At 36.0% G+C, this 14,699-nt stretch overlaps 1 protein-coding gene across 1 annotated transcript in view; it reads right to left on the reverse strand.

Moving 5' to 3' along the window:
• LOC104621785 (rab proteins geranylgeranyltransferase component A 2-like) overlaps positions 1-14,699 on the reverse strand; it is a gene marked incomplete at its 5' end in the record, with an annotated part of 56,783 nt that overhangs the window by 17,746 nt on the left and 24,338 nt on the right. The window contains one exon of the mRNA XM_010288358.1: positions 4,850-4,927. Coding sequence (XP_010286660.1) covers positions 4,850-4,927 — 78 coding nt within the window. The remainder of the gene's footprint in view (positions 1-4,849; positions 4,928-14,699) is intronic.

Raw genomic sequence — 14,699 nt, forward strand, 5'->3', positions numbered from 1 at the left:
AATTGAAAAAGGGTGTACACAATGCTCAATTACAAATCTAAGAGGTTAATGACAATTAAGTATGTTTTTACACCACTAGCTTCTAATGCTGATTTCATAGGAATCTGGACACTACATATATACCTATATTGAAATTCAACAGATACCTTGTTGAATTCAACAGTAGTTAAAAGTCTAATGGTACAACCATTGTTTAGCTTAAAACATGTAGCATTCTTCACACAGTTTCAATCACGTTCTATTCAACACGTGTTTCACTTGCAATTTTAAGAAGGTTTTCCTTAATGTTAACCTAACTGATTTAATTCTCAAGCACTCATTTGAATACTGCAAATAAACAAGGAAGTCAAGCTGCTACAGTTCATTTCTAATTATAACCTTTCTTATTGTTTATGAAACAATTTTCCCTGCCACCCCCCTAAACATTATCTAAGGGGAAAGGTTGATTAAATGTCATGTTGCATCACTCAAAGCCAGCAAAAGCAACTGCATGCTTTTTATTTTCCTGCTAAGTGTTGTTTCTTCTTTGTTCAGGAATAGCTATCAGGTCATATGGTTGATAAGATTTTAAACAGAAAAAGAGATAGCACTTTTAATTGCAGTCTCCACTTCACTTCAAAGGATGATGCTGAGAAAATTCCTTTCAAGTGGTGCTTCCGAATATGGACAACACTTATGCACTGACATTATCAGGTCTCTGTCATCTGATATGTGTTGGGACAATGAATCATACAGAACCCTCCATTGACCTTCTTTCAATGTGTCTAGATAAAAGGATGAAAATTAGAATCCATCTCCTTGCACTGCCACGAGTTATAAATGTACTTTATAGGGCTCATTATCCAAACTAATGGACTAAGGGCGACATCCTTGAAATGGACTTACCAGCACTCACAAAAGCCAGTATGCAATATTTCAAGAAAGATATGTAAATTACTCTGTGTTTGCTATATCTTTTTATTACAGATGTATAAATTCCCATTTATCACATCTTTTCCATTTCTAAGACAGAAGTATGTAATTGGAAACATACGTAAAGGGTGACCAACATAAAATCCCTACCATTATTATTAATGCAATGCATGTAATGTAAAATACTTTAAATATTATCACATGTATCCAAAAAACTGACGTACAATAAACAGAAAATAATCTACAAAATGCAAAGTAATTATCAAGCATTCATTCAATCTGCTTTTTCCTCAACCTAAGGGATATGATGTGTTTTTTGTTTTCTAACAGAGTATCAGAATTCTATCAAGAATGCAGGATGTTCTGCATGTGTTAAAACAGCAGACCTAATCTGATACAGTATGTAAAAACCAGAAATTTTCAAGCAGATTACCAAAACATTAAAATAGGTATGTCTGAAAGCTTTTATACTTTCACACTGTCTTCCCCGAATCTTATTTTTATGAACTGTAAAAAGGGATACAGTAACATGGCTTGGGGAGGAGCGGCTGGAGAGCTGCCTGGCAGAAAAGGACCTGTGGGTGCTGGTCGACAGCTGGCTGAACACGAGCTGGCAGTGTGCCCAGGTGGCCAAGGCGGCCAACAGCGTCCTGGCCTGTTTCTGATAACAGCACTAGTGTGGCCAGCAGCAGCTGGGCAGTGATTGTGCCCCTGTACTCGGCACTGGTGAGGCTGCACCTCAAATCCTGTGTTGAGTTTGGGCCCCTCACTACAAGAAGGATGTGGAGGTGCTAGAACGTGTCCAAAGAAAAGCAATGAAGCTGGTGAGGGGTCTGGAGCACAAGTCTTATGAGGAGCGGCTGAGGAAACTGGGGTTGTTCAGTCTGGAGAAGAAGAGGCTGAGGGGAGACCTTATCGGTCGCTAAAACCACCTGAAAGGGGGTTGTGGTGAGGTGGGTGTTGGTCTCTTCTCCCAAGTAACTAGTGATGGGACGAGAGGAAAGAGCCTCAAGTTGTGCCAAGGGAGGTTTAGACTGGATATTAGGAAAAATGTCTTTACTGTGAGAGTGGTCAAGCATTGGAACAGGCTGCCCAGGGAGGTGGTGGAGTCACCATCACTGGAGGTGTACAAAAAAAAATGCGTAGACATGGCACTTCAGGATATGGTTTAGTGGGCATGGTGGTGTTGGGTTGATGGTTGGACTTGATGATCTTAAAGGTCTTTTCCAACCTTAATGATTCTGTGATTCTGTATAGTTGTGGATGACATCTCCTGTTCTTTATTTATACAGTTATGGATATTAAAAAAGTGAAAAAGCAACACAACTAGATACTGAATGGGTTCATATTTTTCGTGTGCTGGAGAGAATGTTAGCCATGTCTAGAAAGGAGTTGGAATAAACTTTGGTGATATTTATGGATTTCAAATTAAACGCAAAAAAACTTGACAAGAAAATCAAGCCTGTAGCTAGAAGTAAAAATTTTCTTTCCATGTACTGCAGCAAGAATATTAAAAACAGTGAAAAAATAAATGCACTAAGATCTTGATGAAGTCTGGAAGCTTACAGAAGACACTTAAAATAGTAATGAATACTGCTCAATTTGACTGAATTTCTACTGTTGTGAGTTTAACCTATTTGTAAGCAAGGTAAGCTGTCTCTGAAACTACCGAGACAGCCATAGTGACAACGAGATATGAATTTGCCTCTTAGCAATTACTATTAATGGTCTGTTGACTCAAAAGCTCAGTAACTCATAAATACCCTCATTAACAATTTGATAGCCGATTTTTATTAGGCAAAACATTGAGGCCCAAAGTCAAGAGGAAGTCAGAGCTAGTGCAGGGAGGGAATACACAGTAAGAAAAGAGATATGAAAATGAAAAAAGAATAAGAAAGGAAAGGAAATAGTGATAATCTTAGCAACAAACTTGACAGCTTGCTAAGTAACACTAAGGAAAAGACTTAGCAAGTAAAAGCAGTATTGCATTCGGGTGAGAGAAAAGAAAAATCATATATAACTGAATAAAACATAGACCTGGGTCAAAGAAACTTAAGCTTTTTGAATGACATTTTTGCTATGGTAAAGAGGTTGTTTGAAACTTCTAGAAATTATTAGGAGAGAAAGAGGATGTTTTATGATTCTTCCTTCGTTGCTGAAAATACTTTTTTAAAAAACATGTTTTAACCTAGGCTGCATCTTTTTCATCATCTCCAAGTCTGACACTTGGCTTCTCTTCCATACATGTTTTTTTTGTTCACTTCTATTTTAATGTAGAAATGCTACTTGGTAAAGTACCTGCTTTGAAACTATGGGAGACCTAAAAAGAGACAACAGAAGCAGGCGACTGGCAGGCGCCAGGCAGGCGACTCCAAGGAAAAGGCAGGTGACTAGGCTTGGGAAGCTGGATGCGTCGTGCTTCTTCATATTCAGCATAATCACCATTATTAAAAGACCAATGAATAATGAAAGTCTGATAAAGTCTTTAAAAAATACTACAGTAACTCTACACCTCAAAAATCTATTCTTCAGTTTTAAGTGAAAATGACATAAAAGCAAACCACATTAGCCTAATAGCCTAAAAAAAACACTGAAAACCCACCTGGAACCCTGAGGAACTTATTAGTTCCAAAACATAAAAGCATGTTACAGGAATTATTTAGAATACATATAACCTTAATAAAGGAAACATTAATTCCAAATGCCTTCAGAATGTGCAAAAGAAGCTGAAACTGGGGCTACCAGCACCACTGACCAGTTAAGATCTCCATAGAGCAGTGTTTGGAAGTTGCTAACAACTAGGAACTTTGTCCCTCTGAAAGAGCAAAGTTGACTATTTAAATGTTATTGGAAAATGAAGCTCCCTATAGTAAAACTACTGTTAAAGAAAACACTAGAGAATTTATGAAAGGGGCATAATTTCATTTGCATATGAACCATGCACTTAAGAAAACACCACACACGACATCTCAAAGTTGAAAAAAAATACCATGAACTTCAGAACCTTAAGTAACCGGCAAAAAGATAAAACCTGTTCTTTATAGAATTTCAGGAAAAACAGATGCTACCTGACCATGTCATGACAAATCGAGCTATAGCTATCATGCTCAAAGAATCAAATGTACAATGCAACTGGCAAATAAACACATTACAGCAATCATTTAACTACTACATTTTCTAATAAAATATTACTCAGTATTTTCTAGCCTAATTTGCAAAATTTTCTACAGAATGTTTAGTACTTTTCAATTACAGAAAGAAAGCTGAAAACAGACTGTTAAGAGAGCCAAAGTCTGCAGTTAGACTAGCAACTGATAGAACGTATATAATAGAAACCATGACAATTCACAGAAGTGTGAAAAATGCCACTACGGAAAAAACTATGGGTTGATTTTTCTTAGCTCAACTTCAAACCTGCCTACAGGCCCGATACTGTTGTAAAAGAATTTATCCTAGGATAAGAGGGCAGCATAGTTTATGACAACAATCTACCTAAAAACTCATTAAAGTCTTTTCTGTTGGAGTGACATGCATTATCAGCAAAGATTAATCTGATGAGTCTTTAGGTGAGCTCCATTTTTAAAAATGCAATAACAGAGGGCTTTGTTGTCATCTGATGAAAATCAATTAGAGTAGGTAAGGCCACAAGGAAAACTAACATCACTCATCACCAGCCCCCCGGCAGCTGAAATGATTTGTCTTCCAAGCTTGGGTGATCAGGAGCTGTAGTAATATCACAGGGAAATTAATTTAGTTTCTATATTCTAGACCCACTTCCCTTGTTCTGGAGGACCTATACACAAATTACTTTTAATCAAGGTTGATGTGTTATTAATACCAAGGAGGATCTTTGAAGAATCATTTTTTTTAAAATTGACTTAACACATTTTTCATCTGTATTTTGTATATAAACAGAAGGTTATTATATTACCCTTACCGTCCAGATCCTTTGTCCACTACAAGGCACCGCACAGAATGGCGAAGACAATAGATACCACCAAATACAGCACACATCCTAGAAATACATTAGGAAAAAATAAAGGTTACTCCTATCACAACTAATTGTAATCACTGTGAGTGCGTACCATAAGCAAGGCAAAGTACTGTGCACGCTGCAGTACATATTTAATGACACATCTTAATCTCTGAATGAATCAATCGAAAAACAACCAGAAGAAAGCATGTCATATAGGTTTTGTAAAGTATATGTTGTTAACTTCTTTTTGTATTAACATTTATCTTAGTCCTTTAAATTGTTACATTAGCTTGAGCATTCATTCTCTCTTACTGTATTCGGTCATTCAGGATGGAAAAGCATCTATTTGCTGAAGATGCATAGAATATCTACTGATATGCTGACCATGCTACATAGCGCATCGTGTAGCCTAAGAGTGTAAGAACACACCATAACCTCATCAACCAGCTGCCAGAATGCTAAGTGTGAATCAGAAGTTATTTCTCTACTCTTACAAAAATGTAACGTGGGAACTTCATTGACTACAAGCAGTTCAAATTTTGAGGGCACTGAGAAGTGCCCCAACCACAGTGAAGACTTGTTACGATCTAAAGATGACCTCTTAAAAACAGTGATTCCTCCAGGTTCTGCCTATGTTATGATATAGTTGCTTCAGATATTCTGTGCATGGACTCATGATAAAAAAATTTCCTAAATGAAAAAAGGAACCAGCTTCGTAGGTCAGTTTTTCAGAAGCTCTACTAAGCTATTTAGCAGTTTTCCACTTAGAAACAAAACCCACTGCCTACAACAAAGAAGATTTTGCCACCCAAACATTAAGCCAATAATGCAACTCATCTGTTTTTAAACTCTAGGGAGACTCAGAATTTAAAGAAACTAGACTATGACATTTAAATAGGAGGGACTCCATGTGAAGTCACCCACTGCAAAATTTCATCATTAGCCAGGCTGTTTCATCACCCCCTTGAAGGGAATCTGTCCTATGCACAAAGTCTGAGACTGCTCTCCCGGGAATCTGCACAGTACAAGTTCAGTCGATGTGGTGATAAACACAATCGGAGGTTAAACCCTGCATCCCAACTTTCTATATTTGCCAAAAGCCAGGCTTAATCTCTGAGGATTACTCTTCTGTTGATTTGATGCAACACAAGGTAAATTAATTCACAAAAAATGGAAGTTTAGTTTCTGTAAGTCGTGCCTAAAATTTTTTCTGCACCCACATTAACATTGAAATGACTGTAATATCAGTAGTTTTAATATTTTTTTTAATTCTAGCTCCTAAAAGATTTCAGTGTAAGATCACATGCTCCAAAATGGTGTCAAACAAGTATAAAAACCCAATATTCTTTTTACTACATATTTTTTCAAAAGCTCTTTGAACTTTCTGTGAGAGCACTATAATGTAGAGAAATTCATGATCTTACAGAAAGAGGACATAGGTTACAGAATCACTATGGTTGGGAAGGACCTTCAAGATCATCAAGTTCAACCATTAATCCAGCACCACCGTGTCCCCTAAACCATGTCCTGAAGCACCACATTCACACGTTTTTTGAACGCTTCTAGAGATGGTGACTCCACCACCTCCCTGGGCAGCCTGTTCCAATGCTTGACCACCCTCTCAGTGAAGAAATTTTTCCTAATATCCAATCTAAACCTCTCCTGGTGCAATTTGAGGCCAGAGATGGTCAAGGACAAAACTTCATGATTAACTGTGATTAAACTTCGGTCAGGTTTTTTTGTTTACAGTGCATCATTTCAGTGACACTCTTAACTACATGAATAATACAAAATGCAGAGGATTATGTTCTCAAGAACTTAGTGTGACAAAAGATACACCAGTAAAAACATTTTTAACAATATTTTTCATATCATGTTAAAGAAATCACCTTTCATGTCAAAATTTCCAGTCAGCATGGAAATCAGTGGACAAAGCTGAAGAAAAAGGGTAGGAGAAATGTGTCTGATCCCTTACAATACAGTTTCAGGTTTGGACTGTTTGCAATGTCTGATCTATCTTGGGAATCTTCAATGTATTTTTTTTTTTAATTTATTTACTTATTTAAGAATCTCCAGTGATTCATTCAGATCAATCAGCTATCACTGACCTCTTCTCATGTATGCTGAAGAGAAAGAATGAACAATTTGCATATTGACAAAAACTGCGTACCCTTTTCTCAGAGAATTGCTCTATCAGACAACTGTCAAATGCTATTAAGTGACATTTGACAATTCTTCCTTCGTCCTACAAGTTAAATTCACCTGTGTTCTTCTTGTGATCCCTATTATTCAAAAGTAAATAGCCTCTTATAAGTAAATCATAAAACAGTCTGTAGCACATTCAATACAATGACACACTGTTCCATTTTACCATGCCAGAGCAAGAAATTGAGTTTTCTGAGTTCCTGTTATTCAGCTGAGCTTTAGCGTGACCCAGCCATTTGATGTTCACAGCTCACAGATGGAAGCACAGAGCTGAAACTGGGAGGGCATAAAAATAAGAAATTACACCTGCTATTTCATGAACAGCCTCTGCCTAGGTATTGTATTTAAAATAAGAATGTGTAATTCTATCTTTTGGTAGAGTTTACACTGTAATGTAACAGATTAGTGTGACTACATTTCTAATGCCCGCCTAGCATTAGCTAAGCGTCAGACTAGCCACAGCAACAATCAAGGTTTGAGATTGAGAAAGGCAGGCTGGGTTGGTGGAACATAGTTCTCCCAGATTTCTGGGATGATAGCAGGATTTTCCTGGTTTACTAACAGTTTTTTCGTGGTTTATTTTTTTGTTTGTTTGGGTTCTTTAAAAAATTATTTTTATTTTGAAGTTAAAGAGCTTTAGGTTCATCGGCGATATACTAGAAAAGAAAACTCTCATTTTGCAAACCTGATTTCCTAAAAATGGAATCCTTATTGGCATGCAAAAGTCCTGAAGTCCTATTAGATAGTTCAAAGACTTGTAATACTGCAATACCTTTTAAACTGCATGAATGATGCAGCATGACAAACAGCTGAAGTGTGTTTCCAACTCACATCTCTTCTGAGTTGTACTCCAAAAGGCAGAAGTCTAAGGAAACGTCAGCAATACCACTTACTATTGGCCAAATCAGAAGATCCAGTTCCCTAGGAATACCTCTTTTATCCAAAAGCAAGGAGAATATACACCATGTTGAATCCCAACCTGGGTTGTATGGAGATTGTTGAAGATGACACAAAGGTTAAACATCCACTGAAGAATTATTAGAGAGCCTCGAGCTACAAGCTTATTATCTCTAATGCTGCAATCAATGGCTTCTTGCCTCACAATGCACGTATTAGGATGTTTCAAACCAGCTCAGATGAATTCATTTCATATGTTGTATAAAAGAACAGCACTATTAACCTAACTACAACTAAAATTCCTTTGTTAAAAACTATAAATTACAATTTTCCCTTTGACTTCAACCAGTCAAGGGCTTTTTGATATATGCACTTTATTTTTCTAGCGTGCCTTGAAAGAACTGTGCTGCTTGGCTGCGCAAAAATGTGAATTACTTATTTTCAAGAGTAGCCTGCTACCCAGCGGAGGAGGGCATGACCTGTTTTTACAGTAGGCCAGTGGAAAACTTCTGTTTTTAAATGAAAATGGAAAGTAATTTTGATTGTGTTGTGTTAAACAATTACAAAGAGCCAAATTACCTATTAAAACACCCTAGCATGAAAAATGACATGATTACGAAGAACTTGCCAAAATTATTTAAATATAGAACTTGAAATATTAAACTAAATGGCATCCCAATAATTTATGGGAAAGTAAAATCATTGTGCTAACATTACTTTCATACAATAGGCTATTCAAGATGATCTGACTGTACTTCAAGTACAAGGCAAATCTTTGATACCATTAACCCTAAATGACAGACATTTAAACTGATATTACTCTAATTAACTGGCGACTGCCTACACCAATAATTCAAGTTTTGCTGAAAGATAGCAACAACACTGTACTCAACTTCAACTTTGCCCTGGTGACATCAAATCATATTACAGCTAAATTAACAGTTGTGAAAATTTTTGGCCTGGTAGCCCTCCATCATACACAGCCTTTAAATGCCATTTCAGCTCCCATCAAGGCAGGAATCAACAGTTATAATTTGTAATACAGCTGTGCAACAATAGGACACATTAAAAGCTGAATTTTTGACAGCATATTCATGATGATTTATGAGTTTGTATGTAATTTGATTATTCTATTAATTTTACTTATTACTGATTCAGCTAATACAGTGAAGGTCACTTACAAAATAAATCTTCATTACATTTCACAGAAAGTAACTGCCTCCAACTAGTTGTTTTCTTTAATTAAACACTAATGTAACAAGAGAGAAAATAGGCTTCAGGGTTGCCGCATCTGTTGCTACAAGAGGAGTTTACTGCTTTGATGTAATGCTCTCCGATATTAATTGAACAAAAATAGAACGTCTCTCCATCTGACATCTTGATTTTCAACACAAAGATACCATGAACACCCTTAAATTACAGGCTTACCCTTAGTTCATTCTGACTGCATAAAAGAAATGGAAAACCATATCACATAGTTTCACACCAAAAAGAGTAGTTTCTATTTCTAGCATATAGTTTGTCTTCTACTTTCTAAAAATGAATGGAGCAATTAGTGAAAAAAATTGAATATTTTTCTCCCCAACTGTACAGTCTTCTATAGGAAAAATTATTTGCTTCCCTCCTTAAAGATGAATGCTGCATGTACAGCACAGCAAGCTTTGGAGAAAAATCAAAGAACAACATGCCAAGTGCTAAATTAATGAATTGTCTTCTTTCAATTTCTTGTTACACACAGACCAAGTTATGACCTGGTTCTTATGTTAAATTCTGTGTTTCCTGAAAGGTCCCTAGAACTTCAGTATTTCTTACATTCTTGTTGTATGTTCTAAAAACATAAAGTAAAATACAGACAGATCAAATAAATAAAATGGCTATAAAAAATAGATACTTTTCCCAACACTGAGTTCCCGTAAAAAAGTCAAATCTCAGTATGTGCACCCACCGGATGAAGACAAAAAGAAATTATGAAACACAGCACCAAAGAAGTAATGAAGATTATCATCAATGTCAACCGAAACCGTCCCAACACTTGCAGAGCTATTGGAAAGGATAATTTGTGACAATAAATGCTTAAGGAAGTAAATGAAGAGTCAGATATTTTGACTTCTTCCTGGAGACTATGTTCAGTATTCCGGTAAAACTTAAAAAAAGTCCTGAAAAATTATAGGATCAGCCTAGTTTATCAATGCAATTAGCAAAACAACAGTTTTTAAACTGTGAGAAAGTTCCGTTCCTGGATAGTAATCAACCAGAAGTTAGTAAACTTCCGAAGAGTATTTTGCAGGAACCACAATTTTTATGCCTGTACTCATATAGCAAGCTGATTTCTTTCACCAGATCTTCACTTCTGTCCTAGCATGATAAAACAGGAGGAAATCTTAGCACAGTGACTGGGAAATGTTATAGAAAGAGTTGCTGTAATGGCACTGCTCCCTATCAAAACACTGCGGGGCGCGGGAAGAACGAGGCCTCCTGCTCATTTCAGTTTCAGCAAACTCTTTTCATGAGGAAAGAGAGAAGAGGCAGAAGGGGTGACAGCTCAGGGAGGAAATGCCACAGCTGAGAGAGGAGTGGAAAAAAGAAAGAAACATTAGTCCAATCAAATGACATTTTATAGCAAACATCATCTTCCATGTTTTTTCTAGGGATTTAAAAACGAAATTTCATTTTACACTAAGAAATCACTCCTTTTCATTGTATGGGATTTAGACTGCTATATATAGAAATATACATTCACATACTGTAAAGAGTTCTAGTAGACCATACAGTATCTGACAGTAAAAACAAGTCATCAGACAAAAACTGGTGTACTTGATTTTGTTGAGCACAAAACTTGGTAAGTGATAGGTAAGTGATACACCCACTTATCACTTACCCTAAGGTGCATCAGACTCTCTGTGCACTTTTTCCATAATTACAAAACAGGGATAATTTAAGTCTATTTCATCAGAGTCTGGCAAGGATTATTATTTATTATTTATGATATCTGAATGGCCAAATCCGCACTGAAGTGCAACTATTTCAAGAGTTTTAACATTTGAGTTCCTATTACGTGAGATGTGCAAGTTTAGGCGTTTGGCAAGTCAACACTGCCTTTTACAGGCTCAAGATTCCCATTCGCTTTTCCAAAACTCAGATGTTAGAAGAAATTGCAATAAAAATCTTAGCTCATCATACATTTTTATGTCCCTAGACTTCTCCTCTCACTTCAGGCAAGTGTAGATTTATTAAGCTGTTTCTAAAACCTGAGAAAGTTCTGCTGACAAAAGTAAGACCGTGTTTAAGCTCTGTTTTTACTTAAACTGTTAGCAATTTAAGCAACTGCAGCATTAGCAAGCTTATTACTAACAAGAGAGCCACATTATCAATGACTCTTCCACAAGAGTTGTTCAGAGCGTCTAAGAGTAGTGGAAAAGCAGCTTAGTCATATCCATTCATAAATTCCTAAAATAAAAGAGAAACCTGTTTATCTAATAATGCAGTTGAAAGTCCTTAACACCACAGAAATTTTCTGTAATTATGAACACTTTTTAGCCATCCTCTTCTGCAAGTGTTCAGCTATGAAACCAATTTCCCATCTTCCATATTTAAAATAACCATAGAACTAAACCCCACATTTAAGAGATACTGAAGTTGCACAAATATGATAACTACAGAAAAAACTGCTAACACATGTGTGCATGGTATTTTAGAAAAATCTGCTTTGAAATAGCAGCTGCTTAGTTTGAAGTCATTTCTGAAGCAGAAGTCCACTTCTGAAGTGCAGTGCTGACTGTGAGTAGAAGTTTTGGTTCAACACCACCCTCATATGGGCTACACGAGCGTGGCCAGTTCAGCCTCTGCTTGCCTGGAAGAGTTACACAGGCTGTTCTACTGCACACACCTGCTGACTCGGGAGACGTAACATTCTCTTTTCTGCTATATCCTTACTTTTTGCAGCAGGAAAATGCATATTAGTAGTATTTGATGGATTAGACCTGCAATTTGCAAGAGTATACAACCTACCCAGCTTCAGTTTCTTGTAGGCTCCTACTGCTGGTGAATAAATAAAAAAAAGAAAACAAAAAAGATAGATGTTAACATCATGACTTCATGAGAGGTACACAGGGATGAGAAACCCTTGAAAATAATCCTCTGTAAAACAGGAAATAATCTCTGCAGGAAAAAAGGACATTTAGCATACAAGGATTTTGAACGCAAAGTGTTTTGCTTAAGATTAATCTAGTTTCTTGGTTTATGAGAAAACAAATTAAATGTGACATCCTACAACTTGGAACACTTAAGAGGGGGAAAACATATCTGTGCAAGAAGTAAGGTCTTCCAATGCTCATGAAACAAGAAAAAACCAAGTTTGACCATAAACTCCTGATAACTAGATTACTCCATGGTAACAGGTCTCCTGATCAAGTAAATTAGAAAAAAAACAGATTTGTGTCAAATTTTAGATTTCCTCTTCTGATCAAAACTGCTCTTTCCAGCCAAAGTGTTTTGTGGTGTTTTGTTTATTGGTTGTTGGGTTTTTTTGTTTGTTTGTTTGTTTCAATAAACAGCCTGGGATTTAGCCTTCTTAAAGTATTTAGAAAGAATGATAAATTTGCTTTAAAGTTTACCAAATCAGCCTAACAAGTTAGTTACAAAATAATCTCAGAAAGAGTGAAAATTATTCAGATTTTCACAAACAGTTATAAGCCACAAAGAATTATGAAAATTTATCTGGTGAAGAGTACAGCCACAAAAAGTCCCGTAAAACAGTTAAGGGAAAAGTATTGTCACCTCTCGAAGCAAAAAGGGTTATTAATAAAAGTTCTGTTTCAGAATAAATTCATTGTGCTTCCTGAAACTGCAAGTAAAACCAAACAATGTTCAAAGATGATGACTGATACGATGAGATATGAGGCTACTGTCTTCTCAGCAACAATTCAAAATCTGAAATAAAGAATTGGAGACTAAGTCTAAAACAAGTAGCTCCAGAGCCAAGAAGTTTTGTCAAGATTGTAAGTGGTCATAATCACAATGTAAAAAGTGCTGTTTCTTAAAATACTGACATTGTTAACCCTAAAGAGTTTGTTCAACAGATTTACTCAGTACAACTGGATCTTGCTTTGCTACAAAATTATCTAAAAAAAGATCTCAAAGCCAAGTTACTAGAAAATTAACTTTCACTTAAGTTGCATGGTTTACCCTCGACTGACTTTTGGGCTAATATCTGAAATGAACTAGAGGATAAACACTTGTTAACCGCATTGCAGCTGTAGTAGCATAGCTGCTGAAGAAAAGTTTACTGGAATTGAAATAAAAGTTGCTTAATACTGGCTTATTAAATGGAAGAATTATATAAACATTTTCCAACGATACTGCAATTAACACTACTTTTTAGTGAATGTAGGATAAAAATTATTCTCTGGGATGCTAAATTCAAGAAACAGATAATTTACATCAGAGTAAGGTGAGGATCCATGAAGCAACATACTCAACTATTTAACTAGTAAGTATCCTAGAAATTATGGATAAAGCATTCTGGAAATTGTAAGGAATTACCATACAGCAGGATTAAAAAAAAAAAAAGAAGGAAAAGAGTTCAGTGGCTTCTTACTATTGTGATGTTAGTTAACTGCAAACGCACTCTGAAGACTAATCTTTAAGGAAGGTGGAAGTATGAGAACTGCTTGGCGCTCAGTTTTATCGACCTTGTAAGAGAAGAAGCTGTTCCTCGCACAAGGCCGTTGAGCTTCAATTATACAACAGTTCTGCACTCAAAAAGGAGCCTGGGAGATCAGGACCCTAGGGCAGAGACACAAAAATGAGTGACTAGAAACCAGTCACTAAGCATTAGCTCATCTATAGAATCTATGTGTTCTGTGCCTCTAGGAAAGACAGAAAAACTCAAGTTATCTTAGTCCTCAATGAAATTCAAGGACTATTTTACTAATTCAGTAATGTTTTGGAAACTACTTTTCTCTGTCTTCTAGTTTAATGAAAAAGGACTCTGCTAAGTTACATTTGCATTTACATCCCAGATTTGCTCCAATAATAAACACTGACGTCATTTCCATAGATATTCTGATAATGATGTAACATATTCGTATGTCTGAGTCATAATTCTCAGAAGAATATTTAAGCCAGAATCTGCACATCCCCATACAAGCAGAGTAATTTACTTGTTAAGAGATAACACCAAATAACGTACTAGATATAATTCCTTCATATTGTCTTAATTATGAAAGCAAGTAATTACTGAAATATCATCTCATGATAGCATTTGTGTTTTGCGCTTTTTAAGTTCCAAATATGTTTGCAAAATGAAGCAAGACTGATCAAGAATGAGAATAGGTCAATGTAAGTTATTTTCAGCCTTTTTTAATATGCAAAGTTACATTTTTTTTTCCTATACCACAGGGCATAGTCTAACACCTATAATGCAATTTCTTGACTGAAAACTTTTCTATGCCTAGTTAGGCATCTGAAATCAATATACTTTGACAACATTCATATGATTCAGAGCATCCCATGTGATATATTCTAATGGTTGAAGGCCTTCATGAGGTATAAGCTTCTGAAGAACACTGTATTTCTAGTCAGCGAAATAATAAGGAGCAGAAAAGCTCTCATATTTCTAACTAATCTTTTAAACAAAGAACTGACAAACATCTCACTGAGAAGAAAGATAAAATCTGAAATGGAAAGGTATTTTCAAAGTTTCATACAC

The sequence above is a fragment of the Phaethon lepturus genome, unplaced genomic scaffold (assembly GCF_000687285.1).
Source record: "Phaethon lepturus isolate BGI_N335 unplaced genomic scaffold, ASM68728v1 scaffold42205, whole genome shotgun sequence".
Lineage (NCBI taxonomy): Eukaryota > Metazoa > Chordata > Aves > Phaethontiformes > Phaethontidae > Phaethon > Phaethon lepturus.